This window comes from Sciurus vulgaris (genome assembly GCF_902686455.1).
Source record: "Sciurus vulgaris genome assembly, chromosome: 3".
In the NCBI taxonomy this organism is placed as follows: Eukaryota; Metazoa; Chordata; class Mammalia; order Rodentia; family Sciuridae; genus Sciurus; species Sciurus vulgaris.
The window spans coordinates 170,683,650-170,703,352 of NC_136463.1; the positions used below are offsets into that span (position 1 = coordinate 170,683,650).

Below are 19,703 nucleotides of genomic sequence, written 5' to 3' on the forward strand. Positions count from 1 at the left end.
TCCACAGATACAGGACGCACAGGACGCAGCGTCTTCTGGTATCCCAGGGCAACGACGGCAGCCCGAATGGGACAAGATCAGAGAAGGCGAAAGCGCCGCCCAAATGTTGGGGTGTGTGTGTGTGTGTGTGTGTGTGTGTGTGTGTGTGTGTGTGTGTGTGTGTGTGTGTGTGTGTGTGTGTGTGTGTGTGTGTGTTGTTTGTTGTTTTTGCGGTGAAGGGGATGAAACCGCACATGCTAGGCAAACGCTTTACCACTGAGGTACATTACCCAGCCCTTGTCACCCAACTTCAATCCCCAACTACTCAGTTTTGATTCCCTGACTTTTCCTGCCGTAGTAGTAACTGTGCGTTTTACTAGTCACAACGTGGTATTATACATAGTCCCTTAATTGTCCTGACATCCCATCAATCATGACTTTAGTTGACAGCCAGATTCATAGGGGACTACTTGTTTGGACTCAACACACAAATGAGTCATTCCTGTTCTTTCCCCCACACATGCTGTTCACACAGGGTCAGAACCTCAGCCAGAACTTCGTTTCAGGTTATCCCAATTGTTAACTTGAAAGCAGCCTGTAGTTGTTCCTTATTTTCATATTGCTTTGAATATGAATTAACTCTTTGAAAATGAATGAAATCTTTTGAAGGGATCCGAAGATTAATGTGTGAAGAAATAACTATACATAATGTGGATTTTTGGAAAACTGTGTGTTCATTTGTCCATGTGTGCTTTGGAGGAAAGATCTCATTTTGTGAAGACTCTTTAGGTTGAAAATCTCAAAGCTCATTTGTGGGCATTTAAAACTGTTTCACTGCCCAGGACAGTGAGATGGTTTCTCCTCAGAATGAAGAGGGTGGCTGTTGTTATGGGAAGAGAGCTTAGAAGTAAACCAGGAAATAAACTATAATTTTTGGAAAGTTAGGATTGACTTGTGAAAGGTGGAAGATGGGTTGTGATAATAGTGGCCTGAGTAGGCCTGGATGATCACATGACCAGAGGCAGGCAGGACTGGGGGCAAGGGGCAGGCCAGGGGGCCTGTTAAGTTCTGCTAGCATGATTAGGTTTGAAGTTTTCTTGGGATCAAGGAATGTAGAACTCAGTGAGTGTTTCACTGGTTTTAACGGGATTCTTAGAATCTGAAATGTGTACTTTGGACATGACGACTTTTATGTTGTTTATGGTTTCTATAATGATTTCCTTTTTGTTTTCCCCCAAGTTCTTCTTAAAATAGTCAGCCTGACTCAGCTTGACCTTAAGGACAAAGAAAAGGACCTTTCCATTTTAGGCCAAATAAAATAGGAAGCATTGTCCCTAGGAGCAGAGTCTGGTGAGGACCTCTGGAATCCCAGTCCGAAAACCTCAATGGAGAAGAAAAGCTCATACTAGGGCCATGAGTCCTTCTGTCTCTTTACTGGGGGATTCTCCCTCTAGAGTCCTTGCCTGCTCACACTTTGGTGGTTTCCGGGCTTGGAAGGATGAAAGGAGATGGTTCCTCCTGTCAGAAGGTCCCCTGTGATCTCAGCTTCTGTGTGATCTATCAGAGTCTAACCATCTCATGGGAGCTCTGCAGCTAGTGATCTTGACTGACATGGGAAGTCCCAGGGAGAGGTCTGCCTGCTGGACTTCGCTCAGGGAGGTGAATAGCATGGAAAGAGGCACAGCTAGGATTTGAGCCTGAGGAGGGGAAGTGGAAGCTGGGCCTGCTTTGGAAGTCTCTTTTTCAGGAACCTAGAACCTGCAGGAGATAATAGTTGCTGTGTCCTGGTGATCATGTCCTCCCTGGACCAAAAAAAAAAAAAAAAAAAAAATCAGGGGAAGGTGTTATCTGGTTCAAGCTTGTAAACAAAAGCAAATGATGATTTAGGAAGACCAGGATGTAGGAGGAAGAAGAAGGATGGTTAGGAGCAGTCTCAGATCCTCCAGAACTTGGAGCTGGCAGATAAGAACGGTAAAACACACACAAAATATCTTTGCTAAGCTTTCTAAGTATCTTATGTTCCCATGGCTCCTCTCCTTCAAAGAATTGAGAAGACTCTGGGCTAGCAAATCTGGGATTAATTCTGACTGTTGTTTACTGGCTGTGTGACTTAGGGAAAGTCACATCATCTTTTGATCCTCAGTTTCCTCATCTGTTTCTTGGGATTAATTTCCCAAAGGCATTGTGAAGGTTGAGTAATTGAGCATGTGTAGAGCAGTCAACAAACTCTCACTCTCTCTCTCTCTCTCTCTCTCTCTCTCTCACACACACACACACACACACACACACACTCACACTCACAAACACCACTCTTTAAATGGGAGGTCCCCCAAAATAAATAAGCCACTCAGTTTTCTATGTATCTTCTCTTCCTACCAGCTCCCAGCTTCTCTCCTGCACACTTGGAGGGGAGAGTGATTTTTTTCTTACCACTCCCTCCTTTTTTGTTTCTCTGAGAAGAAGGCTACCTTACTGCTCTGAGGTGGAAAAAGACAAAAGCAGATGGCAGAGTGCTCTACTCTCCTCTTGACAAGCCCTTCAGCATGTGCCAGTGCCCTCTTCCATCTTCCTGCACACTGGAACAATGGCTGTAGTCTGATTGTTGGATCTGGAATCAGGTCTGCATCCAAGATGTACTTGGAGGAAGGAGGTAAGGCTTTTCCACAGAAGCTTCTGGACTCGGAAATGAGTGGGGTATGTCCTCTCAGTCCAGCCAGGGATGTGGAAAGTGAGAGAAGGCTGCATCTAAGAGGGCCATCATGATATTCAGGGATAGATCTAGGAGCATGCATGGGGCAAGGTCCTTGTAGCTGTTGGAATAGGAAGGTGTCAAGAGATAGGTGGCATTGCCAGCCCGAATGCACTTTTAGGACACAAAACTGGCAGGAGTTTAGGAGTAGATTGCCATATGGCAAGAGAATTCAAAGAAAGGGTTCCAACCTGCCTGGGATCACCATAGGGTTTTCTAAGTCTCCTAAGCAAATCCAGCCTCCCTAGATAACTATACACGTCTGTTCATTATTCCTACAACAAGTTAGAAAAATACGGGTCAACAGTAAGGGAATCATTTGGAATAAATTAGTGACTGTTTTACATATAATCTCTGCATGATTAGTACAAATTAATTTTTATCTGAAGCATCTCAGCATAGTAACTAAATTGAAAGGATCTGTCCCCAAGGTGGTGCTTTTTCCCCTTAGAACTAATAGATTCTTCTTAAAATTTTTTTAAATAAACCCATGATGAGTACTTTAGATACAGCTTCCTACCATTCATATAATTTGCCCCTGATTTTTGAAAAATTATTAGTTTGACTTCCCTAAAATTGATTCTTCAAGATGATTTAGATATTTAGTTTTACCATAATGAAACAAGTTTATGATTAAGCTTATGAAAAAGTGAGAATAAAAACTAAAAGGAAAAAAACAGTAAGGGAATAGAGGAGAAAGGACATGAAATTTGATCTCAGAAGACTCAAGTTCAAGTTCTTGTTCTAGTTTTTTTCCCCCTCTTCTTTCTTTTCTTTTCTTTCTTTCTTTCTTTCTTTCTTTCTTTCTTTCTTTCTTTCTTTCTTTCTTTTTGGTTCCAGCTTTTAGTAGCTGAACCATGTTGGACAAATTGTTAAACCTCCTAAACCCTCCCTTTCCTTATCTATAAAAAGGGGATAAAGGGGGATAGTACTTAAAATGCTTGACAACTGCTAACCTATGAGAATGATGCCTGCTTGTCTTAGAGCCAGAAAAGTGTCCTGGAAACTGACGTTATGCTGGATGCCCTTGCAGGTTTTGACCCTTTACTTCTTAGACCATGGGAAAACCTGGGTGCAGGGAGGGGACTGAGAGGACAACCATGGCCATAGAGGGCTCAGCCAGCGACTGCTTACCAACTGGTACCAAGGAATTTCCAGATATTAAATTTCCAGATATTATAGCTGTACTATATTGGTTGCAAGTCCGACTTGAGGATAAATCCGTTCCTCACTGGCTGCTGCATACATACTTTTTATTTCAATATGAAGTTCACCAAACTTGAAGTCTCCCCCTCTTGATTATTCTTCATTGGTGAAGGATCTGCCACCACATCTAACTACTCATCTCCTTTTAATTCAAGCAGTGCTTTGTCTCTTTAGTAGCTCTCCCCGCTATCTTCTATATCATCTCCTGCTAGCTTTCCTGCTCCATCCCTGACTAGAGAGGTACCAGCACCATGGACAGCTCCAGCTGCCTAGTCCATTCTTCTTCCTTCTGCCTTCAATCTCCTCTTCCCACACACGACCCAGACCAGAAACCCTGAGATATGAACTGAATGAGGGTGTTCCTGAGAAGACAGTAGAGTGGAGTTGTTAGGAAAGAGATCTGGCACCATCAAACTGGATTTGAATCCCAGCCCCACCACCTATCAACTGCATGATCCTGTTCCTTCACTTCTATAAGACAGTCTCCTGCTGTGGTGGTACATGCCTGTAATCCCAGCTATTCAGAAGTTTGAGACAAATGTATTGCAAGTTCAAGACCAGTCTTTGTGATTTAGCTAAATAAAAAATAAAAAAGGCAGAGACAATAGCTCAGTGGTAGAGCATCCCTGGTACACAAAAGCAAAACAAAAATCCAGTCTCCTCAGTTAATAGTGGAAACTTTAACAGCTACCACAGAAGTTGTGAGGTTTAAGTAAAATAAGAGACTTAACGAACTTAGCATAGTGTGTGGCTTGTTGTAAGTGCTGAATAAATGAAGAACACCGTTATTCTATGTCTTTCCACCCTACTTAATCCCTCCAATTCTTTTTCATTCCACTTCTGGCTAAGGCTCTCTTTCAAGTAAAGGTGTTACACGACCACCAGCTCCCAAGAGCTGGCCTCTTTGAACATGGAATCGCTTTAAACTCAGGTATGGCAAGGGAGTGCACCTTTGACTAGTCCATGAGATTGTCTTCAGTAGTTTTTTTCACATTTTAAAAATTTTGAGTTAATTTTAAATGTACATAAAAGTCACAAAAATAGAGTTCTCCCTTCTTCTATCTTCCCTTACGTTAACCTCTTACATGACCATAGAATGTTTACCCAAACCAAGAATTTAACCTTGGTACTTTAAATACTATTAACCAAAGGACAGAATTTAAGGTTTCACAAGTTTTCCAATTAATGTTCTTTTTCTTCCCCATGTCTGGCATCTAGTTATCATTCCTCTTTGGAATTCTCCACTCTGGGGTATTTCCTGAATCTTTTCTCACCTATCAGGACCTTGACTCTTTTGAACAGTACTGTCAGTTATTTTATAGAATATTCCTCAGTGTGCATTTGTCTAAAGGTTTATTGTGATTAGAATAAGGTCCACATGTCAGGAAGGATAACAAAGTATTGATAAGTCCTTTTCAGAACGTCACATCAGAGAGCACATAGTGTGAGTATGTATTATTGGTGATATTAGCCTTGACCATTGACTCAAATGGTGTATTTCAGGATTCTCCACTATGTTGCTCTTTCCCTCTATCTTCTATATTTTCATCCTGCCCATCTTTTGCTAGGATTAGATCTTGAATGCAAGAAACCTGTCCTCTAAACTTTCCTCCGCCACACTCCCAAATATTCTCCCAAGCCACACTCGTTTCCTATTATCTACCTTGTTGCTTTCCTCTGAGTTCTCCTAAATCCAGCATTCAGAGTTTTATGCAGAAGCTAGGTGCAAAAGTACTTGCACGTTTGGTCTGTTAGTTTATTGCTTGTTTGGGGTACTGAGGACTGAAACAAGAGCTGCATGCCATGTTCCCTACAAATGTCAAGTTTCTAAGTAACCATTTTATTTTGCTCATGGTTTTGTGAATCTAGATTTCAGAGCATGGTCAGACAGTTCTAGCTGGGGGAATCTTTCCCAAATCAGGTGTTGGCCAAAACTGCAGCCATCTGAAGACTTCACTGAGCTGAGCATCCAAGATAGTACTTCTATGGCTGACAGCTGATGCTGCCTGTTGACTGGGGGCTCAACTAGGTCACGAACCAGGACACCTATCTATATAGGCCAAGTGCAGTCTCAGGTAGAACAGACAGAAGCTGCATGGCCATTTTTGACTTTCTACAAACTGAATTCAAGGCAGACCCTGCCTCTCCAGGGGAGGAGTACCTGTTCTAGGTTCCCTTACAGCACCTAGAACTGTTATTCCAAGACCACCATCTCTAACAGCAATCTGGCCTCTCCCAGTCCATCAGATCTTTTAGATTGAGACTGGGAGTACCTTCCTCTGATTCCCCTGGAATCAGAACTCTCTGTGTTTGCTGCTGCAGGGGACCTAGGTTCTGATCTGGACTCTGCTAATATGTGATTTGGGGAAAAGGACTTCATCTCTCTGAGTCTCAGTTTCTTCATGTGCAAAGTAGAAATTAAAAGCAACACCCCTTCCCAGCTTTTTAGGACTAAAAATGATGATGTAAATATCACACATAGCACACTTGACCTAGAGTAGGAGTTCCTGACTGTGCAAGAATTGAATGTGGTCAAGTTGGAGCATAGTTTAATCATCTCTGAAATGGGGACAATAATTCTATCCTACTTCCCCAAGGGATGAGGTCTTAAGTGGAGGGCCATTCCAGAGATTGAACCCCACCCCCACCTGGTGGAGAAGGCCCCTGTGTCTGTGCTCAGCTGGGGTGGATGCTGCTTGCGTGCGAGGAAGAGGGGTATGGCTCAACGCACCAGCACAGGGCGGAACTGCTATCTACTCAGTGCAATGTGGCCTTATCAGATTCAGGCCTGGCCTGTTGAACAAAGAGGCTTTGAGAACCAGACTGGGGTGTGGGACTTGGGACTGAGCCCAAGAGGTACTGACACCCAGGGGCCAGAGGGCACCAGGTGGGAAAGCTGCCACTGCCAGAAAAGCTTACCCAGAAGGGGCACCCTCTGAGGTAGGAAGCAGGGCCTTCACTCTGCTTTAAAGACCTCCATTGCTGATCTCTTCTGGAGGATTCCTGTTGGAGGCCCTGCAAGGCCCTCAGCTCAACTGGCACTGAGTGCAGCGTTCTTCCTCCTCACTATCCCCAGGTCTTAGTCTCCCCTCTGCTACTTCTAGTCCCAATTACATGGAGTCCAGTTCTTGAGATGATCTACCCTTGCTCAAGTTACTTAGCCCCTGAAAGTCCACCCCTAACTATTTAAAAGGATTCCTATTTTCATTTCCCTCAAAGGGGTAGCAAGTGCCTAGCAGGAGATAGGAAGGCTGAAAGTTGCTTTGGGTTCAGCTTTTTCCAGCCCAGGGTCCCCACTTGCTGTCAGAAATCCTCCAGCAAGTAGCATCCTAGTGAGTGCGTGCTCAGGGAGAGAGGTGTCGGTTCACACAGCTCTTTGCAAAGATTAGTGCCTGGCCATGATTGGAACTGAGAGCAGGGGCGGGGTGGAGGTGGGGGACAGAAAGAGAGAGAGAGAGAGAGAGAGAGAGAGAGAGAGAGAGAGAGATTGGAAGGACAGCTTGGAGAGGGTAGTTTCCCAGAGGCCCTGGCACAGTCAGGTAGGAGAGCACAGTAGGCAGTCCCAGAGACCTCACAACTAAGAAGTTCCCCCACTTTGTATCCTCAACCCCAAACTCCGGTATCACTATCTTCAAGTCTCTTCCAGGACCTGAGGCCTTAGGTATAGGCCTGAGGCTTATAGGTCTTACACTTTGCTTAGGCCCAGCTATCAGGGGCCATTCTTAAGCTTCTTCCCCTCACACTTGTGAGGTCTGTGGTGGGGTGGGGTGCTGTAGTTTGAAGGTGTCTCTCATAGCTCATGTGTTAGAAACTTCATCCCCAATGCAACAGTGTTGAGAGGTGAGACTTTAAGAGGTGATTAGGTCTTGAGGGTTCTGTCTTCAGGAGTGGATTAATGCCTGTATCCTGGGAGTGGGCTTGTTGCAGGAGTGGGTTCCTGATGAAATTAAGAGTTTGACCCCCTTCCTTTTGCCCTCTCTAGTTCTCTTGCTCTTCTCCCTTCACCATGGGATGAGGCAGCACATCAGATGTTAGCACCATGATGTTGGATCCCTCAGCCTCCAGGACTGTGAGAAACAAATGACTTTTCTGAAAGACCCAGTCTATAAAATTCTGTTAAAGCAACACCAAAGGGACTAACAGGGGAACAGAAAGAGAGTAGAAACCTAAAGAGTCCCTTAAGCCCAGGTAGAGCACCCTTCAGCAATGATAGAGGATATCAACATGGGAAAGTCCTGGGCATCACTCTTGCAAGTGCAGCCACTAAGGCCAAAGAAGAACCAAGGTCAAGGGTACTGGGAATGGGAAAGCTGAATTGGGGGGAGCTGGGGATGAGCAATCTGGGTCTCATACTTAAAAGCCCTGAAGTTGGCTGGGCATGGTGGTGCACATCTGTAATCTGACTGAGGCAGGAGGATTGCAAGTTGAAGGCCAGCATAAGAAACTTAGGGAGACTTTATCTCAAAATAAAAAATAAAAAGGGTTGGAGATGTAGCTCCAAGTAGAGCATCCTTGGATTCAATCCTCAACACCACCACCACCCCTTGCAAAAAACAAAAAACAAAAACAAAAAAACTGATGTTGACTTGGACCCTTTCCTCACCGCCCCCCCCCCCGCCCCCGCTCATCCAACTTGAGCTTCAGTGCTGGCCATTCTATTGCCCAAATGTCAAAATCTGTCACCTTGTGTCTGACCCCATGGCTTCCTCCCCAATCCAAGTCACCCACTTCTCTCCCTAGTTAATGGACTCCCTGTTCTACTACTGTCCCTTCTAATCTATTCACACTGTAGTCGGGGGAGCTTTCAGAATCCATCTGGTCATGAACCTCCCCCACTTCTAACCTTCCAAGTACTCCTGGGCCCTGGGGATTTAGGTCAAATTTATGGAACCCAGACTCTGTGTCACCTTACTTCTGCCACTGCTTTACCTCAGTTTTTGCCAAGCCATGCGTGGCTCCATGATGGTCAACACTGGCCTGATGGTAGTTCCTCCGGGCTCACTTCAGCCGCCATACCTTTGACTTACTAGGTTGTCCCCTCTTTCACCTCACCTGCCAGGCAAACTCCTTCCTGCCCAAATTGTAGCACCCTCACCTTCAGGAAGTCTTCCCAGCTTCCACCTTCTTTGTGATGCTCCTGAAGATGCCACTCATGGCACTTAGCACAGGGGTGGCCATCCTTGTCTCCCATGCTTCATCCCTAAGGGCAGGCACTGCCTTTTTCTGCATGGGGCCTGACTCAGAGGTGGCCAGAAAGAATTGACTTTGAGTGAGGACCATAGTGGTATTTGCAGCAGGCTTGGGCTGGCCTTGGGCTCAGGAGGAGAGGATAGGCTGCTTGTCCCTGTGCCTGTGGGATGGGAGGGAATGGAGCCATCACACTACAGATGTGAAGAATGACTTTCCAGGTTATAGTACTAAAGTATATACCACATAGAGGTAGATGGGCTACTGGGTGTAAAGATCTAGAATAATGGGTAGCAATGGTTAATAATCATTAAATGACAGCAGTTATCATTATAACCTGTGGGAACTTGTTTCCCAGGGAAATGATAGTTTCCTCTGAGGAGTCATTTCCACTATTTCCAACACAGTAATCTCTGTAAGAGGACAGAACTTGGGCAGTGGCATGCTTTAACAATTGGCCTCCCATGGGAGGGGCAACCTTGATTTGCAGTATTTGCCAATTCCATGTTCCAGTGGCCACTATGATCTATTTCAACTGGCTGGACCTAGGATGTCAGCTGATCTGTAGTGGTACAAAAAATGTTTTTGACTTTGGGATAGAGTGACTGAGAAAAAGTAGAGGGGGTCATTCTTATCTTGCCAATAAACTGGGTCTTCTCTAGATTTAACGGTGCTTCTCCAAGTGTGATACATATTTGGAATATTTATTAAAATAAATATTCATCTCACAATGGATTTATTAAAGTAGAATACTGAAGACCAGGTCTGGAAATGTTCTTAAAAACAACTGCCTAGCTAATTCTTAGGTTTGCCAACTACTGGGTTAAAGCACCTCTGACTTGTCCAAGAAGTTAGAATGGGCCACAGGATAAATGTGAATTCTGCGGTCCATAACCAACAACAGAGTCAGAAATCCAGGTCCTAAGAAGGACCAGAGCAAACATAAAATGACTTTGGCCAGGGCACAATGAGATGGTTCTAAATGAGAAATGATTATGGATTAGATATCCCTGATATTTCTCTGATCCAACCATGTTTAGGGCAAACTTAGGGTCACTCTGCAAAGGCTCTGCCCAGTGTGAAGCACAGCTCTCTGCTGGATTTTGCAGACTTACTGGGTGAGAAAGGGCTTACCTAGTGGATGGGAGCTCTGGATGTGTGTCCTTGGAGGAGAGCAGAAGACCCCTAAACGGATCTGTCTGTGACTCCAAATTATCTGTGTATTTACCCCATTCAGCATCCTTGACTCCATGAGTCTAACAACTTAAATAATTTTTATTACAAAAGGCAGAAAAGACCAAAACATCCCCCAAGTTCTCCCGTGGATTTCCCCCTCCGCGCCAATAAATAAGGTGGGGGAGACTGACCAGAGGAGGGGATGGCGTCATGGTTCAGCAGAAAAGGGAGCTTAGCCTGAGTAAGGGTAGCAAGGACATCCAGTCCCTCTCCCCCAGTCCCAGGTACTATGGTCACATTGGCCAGAACACAGGACTCTGCGCACTGACAGCAACAGTTTGAGGATGTATCTGGAGGAGTGTGGCCAGTGGAAAGTCATGCCTCAGGATGGCCAGGCTGGCTGCCCCACCCTTGTGGCCTTGGTTCTGGGCAGCAATGAGTCCAGCCAGCTCCCTGCTGGCTCCCAGGGAATCTAGCAGCATCAACTGAGGTGCAAGCCCATCTATGGGCAGAATCTTTTCATACTGTGGTCTATTACCAACAATGAAGTTGGAAACCAGGCTGGAGAAAGACTGGAGTAAGCATCCAAAGAGATGGAATGGTCCTCCCATGGAGGGAGGCAGGGTGTGAAGAAATCAGTGAGAGCTGGCTGGGTGTCAAGGTCTCTAGGCTAGAGAGCTAGCCCACCACCACCTTTCCAGCAGCATTCAGCTCTATCACTACATTGGGGGACACTAGCATTGCCCAGCCAAGTCTCAATGATGTATCTCCACTGTGGAGGAGATGGTAGGGACCAGTGCCCCCAGCTCAGGTCCCTTCCAGAGCCAGAGTCCTCCTGGCAGGGAGGCCTTTGGATCCAGCATGGCAGTTCCTGGAGGGCAGTGGTGGGGGCCTCTCAGCTCCCTGCTCCAGGCACGCCCAGCGGGTGGAAGCTACCCTCTTCTAGTAAGAGACGTCCCAGGCGGTAAAGTAGCTTAGGGTACCAGTGCACGCCCTCGCCTGAGGTCCAGCTGCCCCAGGTCAAGCTAGGGAACAGTCGCAGGGGCCAGAAGGCCAACTGAGCTAGGCGGTGGTCAGCCACAGCTGCAAAGCAGGAAGCTACCACATCTTCCACCACCAGTGTTCCATGCCTTGTGAGTGGAGCATAGGCCCCAAGGGCCACGTGTGTGGAGACAGCTGCCACCCGGGCAGGCTGCAGGCCTGGGACCCCTGCTACCAGCACGTACTGGCCAGGCTGCACATGGCTGGCAAATGTGGCCCGAAACTGGGCTACTGGTTCTGTGTGGTTGTCAGCAGTGAAGAGCAGGTGGGCAGGTGTGAGTGCCAGGCGACGAGGGGGATCCTGGGTCTCGATGACCTGGAAAGCCCTCAGCCTGTTTGGCTCACGATCCAGGAAAATGAGCACGTCGCTGAAGGTGGGGTTCCCATCCTCCCCCATGGCCAGCACCCGGTCTCCTGGCTTTACAGCTGACAGGGCCACACGTGCCCCACTCTCTAGGCGCACTTGGGCTCCAGCAGGAAAGCAGCCACCCGTCTTGGCTGCTGCCGAGTGCTCTGTGGGAAAAAGGGACATGGAGGTGTTACTGCTGGGGAGCTTGGATTCCCAGGCATAGCACCCCTCCCCTAGCCACCCTAGCCTAGCCAGAGCTCCTCTTGCTCCAAGGGAGCCCCTATCGCTGTATCCCAAACCCTGCCCCCCATTTTCCATGCAGGCTAGAGACTGCCCCCAACCCACACTGAGATCTTCAGTCCCTTTTCTCCCCAACCTTTGCCAATGAGAGGAGCATACCAGGACCCAAAGAGCCAGTGAGTGAGGGAAAGGGCCCTCCCAAAGCTCAGGTTATATCCCCAATATGTTGACATCTTGACAGTGCTGTGAAGGAGTCAGAGACCAGATGTCTCTGGTCTGTCAGGTCAGAGTGCAGCCAGGCATTGGTCATTTGTGACTTGGCCCTAGGAAAGCTGTAGCCTCATGGAGAGGGGAAGTCATTTAGATCCTCTGGGGTCTAGTTGTCCTGTTAATTCTCACCCTTTGCTCAGATGCTTCCAAAAATTGCCCTCCCAGACTGATACCCCAAGTTCTGTGACAGAGTTGGTTCTTTGAGTCTATGGAAGGGAGAGGAGGGCCATTGATGGGGCAAACACAAACTCCTGGGCAGCCTCTTAGTGAATGGTCAGGGATGGTCATGGGCAAGAACAAAATCACCATCTTTAGTTCATGTACTGGATCCTTGTGAGGGCACAAGACATAGTGGCATCAGCAGGTGGAATGAAGAACAGTATTTGGGGGTCAGGAGTAATAATGGAAATGGCCACTTGGGCAGCTGGCATTGGGCCAGTGTTTGCAGGTAAAGGTGAATATGACTTGAAGTGGACACAGTTGTTGGGGGAAGTGCAGAGCAGAAAAGTCAGGCTATGGCTGGAGTCAGGGTGAGATCACTGCTCTGAGCCCAAGTAGGGTCAGGAATACCAAAAAAACAGGCCCCATCTGCGTGCCGGATCTGTGAGTGCGGTTACTACATCGCGCTGATGTGGAGGGCTGAGCCTGTAGCCAGGTGGGGCCAGGCTGGGACTCACACAGGAGCTATGTGAAGCATCCATGACTGGGTTCAGTGTAGGCGACAAGGACGCTGGTGAGACTCAAGGGAGGGGGCAAGGCTCCAGTGCCTGCCAATTCTGATCAACAAGGCGGCCAATCTGGGAAAATCCACTTTATTGAGTCCACTTTGTTTATTTTGGCACTCACAGCTGGCTTTGCCCCAAAATGTCCAGTTCTGGGTCTCTGGGGGAGAGTTTGGAGATGCCTGCACCCCCACCCTGGGAGGCCTGACCTGTAGTTGGGCAGTGGGTTCTGAACCTCAGGGCTCCTGGTCAGGCATACTGACATTTGGGCACACTCTGACCCCAGGCCCCACCACTCCTCCTGCACCAAGCTGTGTGGGGAGGTGGCACCTGCCAGCCTGGCTTCCTCCATCTGTCCAGTTTGCTCTGTCTTGCACATCCTGTGGTAGGCTCTGGACTGTGGACCACCAGGTCAGCACCCAGAAATGCTGACAGGCCCTGTCAACCTAGGCTCCTGCCACGACACTATCAGGCATAGGAGGGACAGGTAGTCATGAGCAGCTGCAGGGAGCGCCACCGACGTCCTCTTCCCTGGGGTCCCTGCCTCCATCCCCTGGTGGGCATCTTCACCTTCTTGGCCCCAGAGGGCACTGTGCTGCCTGCCCATGCCCTGCGGCCCCGGCCCCGGGTCCAGCCCCCCGGCAGCGGCTCACCAGACTTGACGGAGCAATGCACGTGAGCCTTGGACTCGTAATACACCCAGTCGAAGCCAGCCTCCACTGCCAAGCGTGCCAGCAGTCCGTACTTATTGCGGTCACGGTCTGAGGTGGTGATGTCCACCGCGCGGCCCTCATAGTGCAAGGACTCCTCTGAGTGGTGGCCATCCTCATCCCAGCCTTCAGTCACCCGCAGCTTCACGCCAGGCCACTGGTTCATAACAGAGATGGCTAGCGAGTTCAGGCGGTCCTTGCAGCGCTGAGAGAAGAATGAGGAGGAGTTGGTGGAAGGAGCCCAACCTTCCCCTCACTCCCCACTATACCCAGAGATGGAAAAGCCAGAATGGTCTCTGTACTCCCTTAGGAAGAGAGGGTCCTAACGTGTTCCTTTCCCTCTCTAGCATCCAGGGAACTGAGTCACATTTTGGTACCACGGATGGCGGGGGGCGCAGGAGGCATGTACCCTCAAGGTGCCCTTCTCTGATAGGTGAAGCTCCTCTTCCCTCCAGTATTGTCTTTCCCCTGCTTGGGGTTTGGTCCCTGGAGCGGGAGGTAGTAGGGGAGACTACTGCCTGAGGCTGGCCTGCTAGGCATGCAAAGCCTGAGGTGCCCAGTAGGTGTCACCGCAGCCTCAGGGCTGAGGTCCTGGAATGCTCAGCCCTGGAGGAACAGCAGGTGCAGAGCGCCCAAGGCTCACAGGGCAGGGGATGTGTTGGAGGGGAATCCCAAGCTTGCCTAGATCCCTCAAAAGCCACAGAGCAGTCCTGCTGGAACCCTGCTGGGGATTGCCTCTATTTGGAAAAGGGACCCAAGAAACTGAGCCTTTGATCTCAAGGATTTGGCTCCATTATCTTAAGGATCCTCCTCACATGAGGTGGAGCCCCACTGAGGAAAGGACAGGACAGAACTTTCATTCCCTGTCTGCCAGAGTCCTTAGAGCCCAAGGGACCATGAGCTGACTGAGGGAGGTGGGCACAGGAGCCCAGGTCTCCACCTGTGGGGAGAAGAGCCTTCTACCAGGCCTTGAATCAGAGTTGTGAGGCCTCCACCATGTATAGGCAGCCCAGGTCTTAACCTACCCCACTCCAGAGGTCCCATAGACCCTTGGACTTGGCCTCCCAGGAGTCAATGGAGGTTACAAACCAAGGCCAGGCTCTTTCTTCCTGGCAGGCAGCCTGGCCTACGGGCGCTCACTGCTTGGGGAGGTGGCTCTAAGTGTTCCCTTCCCGGCCCATGCCGCCTGGCTTTTAGCCCCCCAACTACGTCCACTCCAGCTCCCCGCCTCTTTCCCCCAGTCCCCCTCCCTCGGGTGCAGAGCCTGGGCTCTCGCTGTCAATGATTGCCCAGCCTGTGGCCCGGATCCTTATCTGCATTCCTCGGCGCCCGGCCCGTCCCGGCCACCAGCCAACCTTCGGCCCCGACATCGGCCGACCAGCCCCGGCGCCAGGGTGCACGCAGAAAGCCGTGCTTTAGCTGCCTTCCCTAAAGGATTTAGAAAGCCAGCTGCCTGGTAGCGGAGGAAGACCCCAGGACCCCAGAGGAAGGGGATGGAGGTCTCTCCCTTGGCTTACCCTGCTGAAAGGAAGGGAAGTTTGCACCCCTGCGCTGGGTCGGAGCGTGGGTCCTGCTCCGAGAATGCAGGCTTGAGTCATCTCTGTTCCCTTCTCCCTAGGCATCCCTGCTCCTCACTTCCATCTCCGTCAATTCTCGTCCCCGCCAGGATCCCCCAAGTTCGGCCCAAGAGCCTGAAGGCCCTGGCACCCCACCCTTTAACCGCGGCCGCGCCGCTCAGCTGTCGGGACAGACACGTGGGCTCGCGCAGCGAGTTCCCTTTCCCTGCTCAGCTCTTCCTTGCTGTTCTTTAGCCCCAGAATCAGCCCGAATAGTGCTCCAGGAGGGGGCAGCGAAGAGAACCAACAGCATGCGGGGAGGAAAGGCCCGGAGGGCCCCTCGCGCCCGGAGCTTCTTCGCCTCAGGGGTGCCAAATGGCTTCGAAATGAAAAAGGCGCCGCCGTGAGGAATGTTAGGTTGGGAGGAACTGCGTGGGCCCAGGAGGCGCAGGAGGCAGCAGGGTCGCTGTACCTCTAGGTGCGGCTCCTAGCCTGAGCTGCCAGCATTCGCGGGCAGAGGCGCCGCCGCCAACCTGCTGGGCTATGGGACTTGGCAGCAGGAATCTCTTCGCATAGACTCCGGGTGGACTCCGGGATGCCGACGCTCCCGCCAGGACCCCTGGCAGGCAGGTCTTGGGAGGAAGACAGCCGCGCTTGGTGAGAGGGGCAGGTGCCAGAGGGCGTGCCAGGCAGTCAAGAAAAGGTGCCGAGGGGCGGGTAAGACCGGGCAGGTGGTGGTGTTTCCGCGGCGCGCTAGGAGGGCGGATCGCACTCACCTGGGTCATGAGGCGGTCGGCACCCGTGTTCTCCTCGTCCTTGAAGATGATGTCGGGATTGTAGTTGGGGGTGAGCTCCTTGAAGCGCTCCGAGCTGCGTGCGATCTTGCCTTCATAGCGCCCGCTGGCGCCCAGGGTCTTCTCTGGCACGTTGGGGCTGAACTGCTTGTAGGCAAGCGGCACGAGTTTGCGGGGCGGCCGCCGGCGACTGCCCACCACCCGGCCCGGCCCGCAGCCCCGCGCCGCCGGCACCAGCAGCAGCAGCAGGAGCAGGCAGAACCGCAGTCGGGGCCGGAGCCGGGCGGGAGACATGGCCAAGGAGCCCGGTAGAGCAGCGGGCAAGGGAGCCTGGTGGGTTGATGGGGTGGGCGGGTCGGCTGGAGCGCTGCGAGGGCTCAGGCGTCCAGGTGGCTCCTGGGGGTTCCAGGCGGGGGCGCCATGGGCGGCGCGGCACGGCTCAAGGCCGGCGGGACTCAGGTGCGGGGCGGGGGCCCGGGGCCCTGGCTGGTCGCGGCGCGCTGTCCCCCTCGGCGCCTCGACTCTGAGCTGCCCGGCTCGCCGGCCGCCAATAAATAGGCCGGCCCGTTTGTTTTGGCAACGCGGCGGCGGCGGGGGGCGGCGGGCGGCGGGGCTGCGGGCCGCCGGGCTGGGCTGGGCTGGCCGGGCAGGCGGGCTGGAGGGACCCGCGGTTAGCACCCCGGCCCGGCGGTCAGGCGGCTCGGGCGGAGCGGGAGCTACTGCCGTCTGCGGCGCAGCCCCGGGCCGAGTGAGAGGGGAAATGGAAGAGATCCGGGCTCGGGCCCCGTGCAGACCGCACCCTACCCATGTCCCTGCCTCCTGCGCTCTCGACAGCGAACCTGTAGCAAGGGCAGCACAGCCTCCACCCCCTCGGGCGGGCGGCCCCGACACTAGCCAGCCCTCGTCCCGCGCGCTCCTCCGCTGCGCGTCAACCCGCCCGCTGCCCTCTGCGCCCCCTGCACTGCCTGCGTTTGCCCTCCCCGCCCGGACGCGCCCCACCCCGCCCTGGCCTCGCCTCTGGGCTCCTCGCGGCTCCGGGGTGCCCCGCCAGGCGCAAACCTCCCGGAGAGGAGCTGCCACCCCCACGGAGACCGCAACCCACGGCGCGGCCGGACGCGAGGGGCGGGGGGCAGTGGCTGAACCGCACGGCCGCCTACGGTGTCCCCTGCGGGAAAGCAAACCTAAAAGGCAGGAGACTGCTCATAACCTGGTGCCCCACCCTGGCCCAGGCGGCGCGCCCTTTCAGCTTAGTGGAGCTGGGTTCTGTATCAACCCGGTGCACATCCAAGGGCCTGCCGGGGGTGAAACTGGGAGTGGGCAGTTCAGCCTTTTGAAGAGTCAAATAGGGGCTTCTGAGATGAAACACTGAAAACAACACTATTAAAACAAGCAAGACAAGTCGCAAAGTGATCGTCAATACCAGGAGAAGAGCTGCTAAAATAAGATATCCACAAAATAAAGAGCCCGACTTCCCAGAGGCAGCGGCCTCTCAGGAAGAGCAGCCTGCTAGGAATGCCAAAAGAATCCAAAGGCCCTACAAACACTAAGAAGAAAGGACTCTTGACTCTACTTTAGAAATGAGGAAGGACAGAATACGTAGAGGCTCCTAGAAAAGTGAACATGGGTTGTGTATTGAATTAGGATCTATTCTGCCCAAACAAGAACAGGTGTTTTTAAAACCAACAAAATCCACTGACACCACAATACTAAACTGTATGATTTGGTTGCAATATAGTCTGTAAATTCAATAAAGAGAAGTAAAAGGGTGAGAAATAAAATGATTTTAAAACTCTTATTCCATATTAATACATTTTATTGGTAATTGTGTGTCTGAGTTACAGGGGCTATTAGATATTATTACATTGCATACACCTTGCATATCTAATTTAAACTCAACAATCAGATGAACTATCACCCATTTTACAAATGAGGATATCTAGGTTAAGAGAAGATAAGTAACTTACCCTGGCTCAGAAGCAGAGGTTCGGCCCCATGTGGATGCAGAAGTCAGGCCTCACCTAGGCAGGCATTGATCCCTTTCCCTGTGCAGGTCTCACCCATCCAGCACACCTGGGTTGCAGGCTGAAGCTACTTTTCATAGATTTATTCCCACTCTCAGGATCAGTTTTGTGAACACAAAGTCAGGATTGGAAGGGACTCAAGAGGGCTCAATCCAAGCACTTGACATTACAGAAGGAAATTTTGGATAATTCCACTAGGAGTGGAGTGGCTCCTGTGACTTGGAAACAAAATAGATAACCTCCTTTTCTCCCTTCGTTGGCACAACACCAACCTGCCCCCAGCGCCAAGCTCTTTAGCCTTCAGATTCTGTTTCCTGGTCATAGAATGAATGTTGCTTCTTTCCCTTGAAATTTTCCCAAAGGCATTTTCCAGGGTTCAAGAACCATTCCTGCACTATTTTCATCTTTTCCTAGGCTCGCCACACCCCTCAGATTTCTGGGGTAGAGTACTCAGTAGGTCAGCAGTCCTTACTAAACTTATCCCAAACTAAACAGAGGCTCTGTTTTTATGGAGCTCCAAAAAGAAGTCCATCTCAGAAGAACCCCCACTGTAGGCTTCTGTCTTTATCTACCCCATGTTAGTAATAATCTAGAGATGGTTTTGCCCTAAATCTAGTTTGCTTTCCTCCCTCCCTTTCCAAGGCAAATTCTCTTCCTCTTTTTCTTGCCTTAGCAATCAAGGCCATTTTCCTGCTTAGAAACCCATATGCATGGTCTTAAAATTCACTTTTAATCTGCTTTTTTCCAAGTGAAAGATTTCTTTATCTCAGAGGTTCTAATTGATGACCATTTATTTATCAGCTTTGCCATTTGTCCTCTCATCTCTCTTCTCTTAAACTGTGATTCTTATCCAATTGAGCGTAAATCTGTAACGATCTGATCAATGTCAAATAAAATTATGCAGTGGCTACAGTTGTTTGTCAGGTGTGCATTTGCAGCAGCCCCTCCTCCTTGGCAGAGGTTGGGACTTGCTGAGACCAGACCCTCCTCTACCAGGCCTATCGCTAAGAGGTGTGTACTGGAAAAAGCACACAGGAGTGCACAGGTACCAAGTTGTTTTTCTATGCCAGGTGCTTTACTGAACTAGGTTTTGTTTTTGGCTTTGATGCTGGGGATTTAATCCATGGTCTCACACATACTAAGTACATGCTAAACTCTACCACTGAGCTATACCCCTGCCCTATGCCCAGCTATTATTATTCTCATTTTACAAATCTGTAACTCTAAGCTCTAAGAATCAAGTAACTTGCCTGTGGTCCCACACCTAAAATTTGAACCCTAAAATTTGAAGAGCTTTTATACTCCAAATCTAAACTCATTTTCTCAGGACACAATTGTGTTTCAAGATCTGAATCTCAAATATAGATCAGCATCAGTCCAATCTCCTCCAGTGGAGGAGTAGCATGATTTAAATACATGATTTCTATAGCGGTAACCACAGGCACTTTTAATCCAGTCCAGGCTAAAGAATCCGGGTCACTCCTTGTCTGCCTATATTCTTAGATGTTCAGTAGAATGGTGGGTGGTCCTGTTGAACTGGGCCAGTCCCTTCGACTTTCAAATAAAACCTGGACTCCTTCTGATCACTGCCAGGCTCTGCCAGCAGTAAACCTGGAGAACGTGAGGTGTGCCATTCTGGAGGCATCAACTCCTGACCTCATTGTCATAAGTGAGCAGCAGAGACAGAGCCTCATCAGCCTCAT

General features: G+C 50.2%; 1 protein-coding gene across 1 annotated transcript; it reads right to left on the reverse strand.

Annotated features, from left to right (window-relative positions):
- Nucleotides 1-10,376: 10,376 nt before the first annotated feature.
- Nucleotides 10,377-17,717, reverse strand: IHH (Indian hedgehog signaling molecule). Its single transcript, XM_079130313.1, has 3 exons — nt 15,962-17,717; nt 13,573-13,834; nt 10,377-11,851 (listed from the first exon to the last, which is right to left on the reverse strand). The coding sequence occupies exons 1-3, from the start codon at nt 16,271-16,273 to the stop codon at nt 11,193-11,195; spliced, it is 1,233 nt and encodes a 410-aa protein (XP_078986439.1). The 5' UTR covers nt 16,274-17,717; the 3' UTR covers nt 10,377-11,192.
- Nucleotides 17,718-19,703: the final 1,986 nt, after the last annotated feature.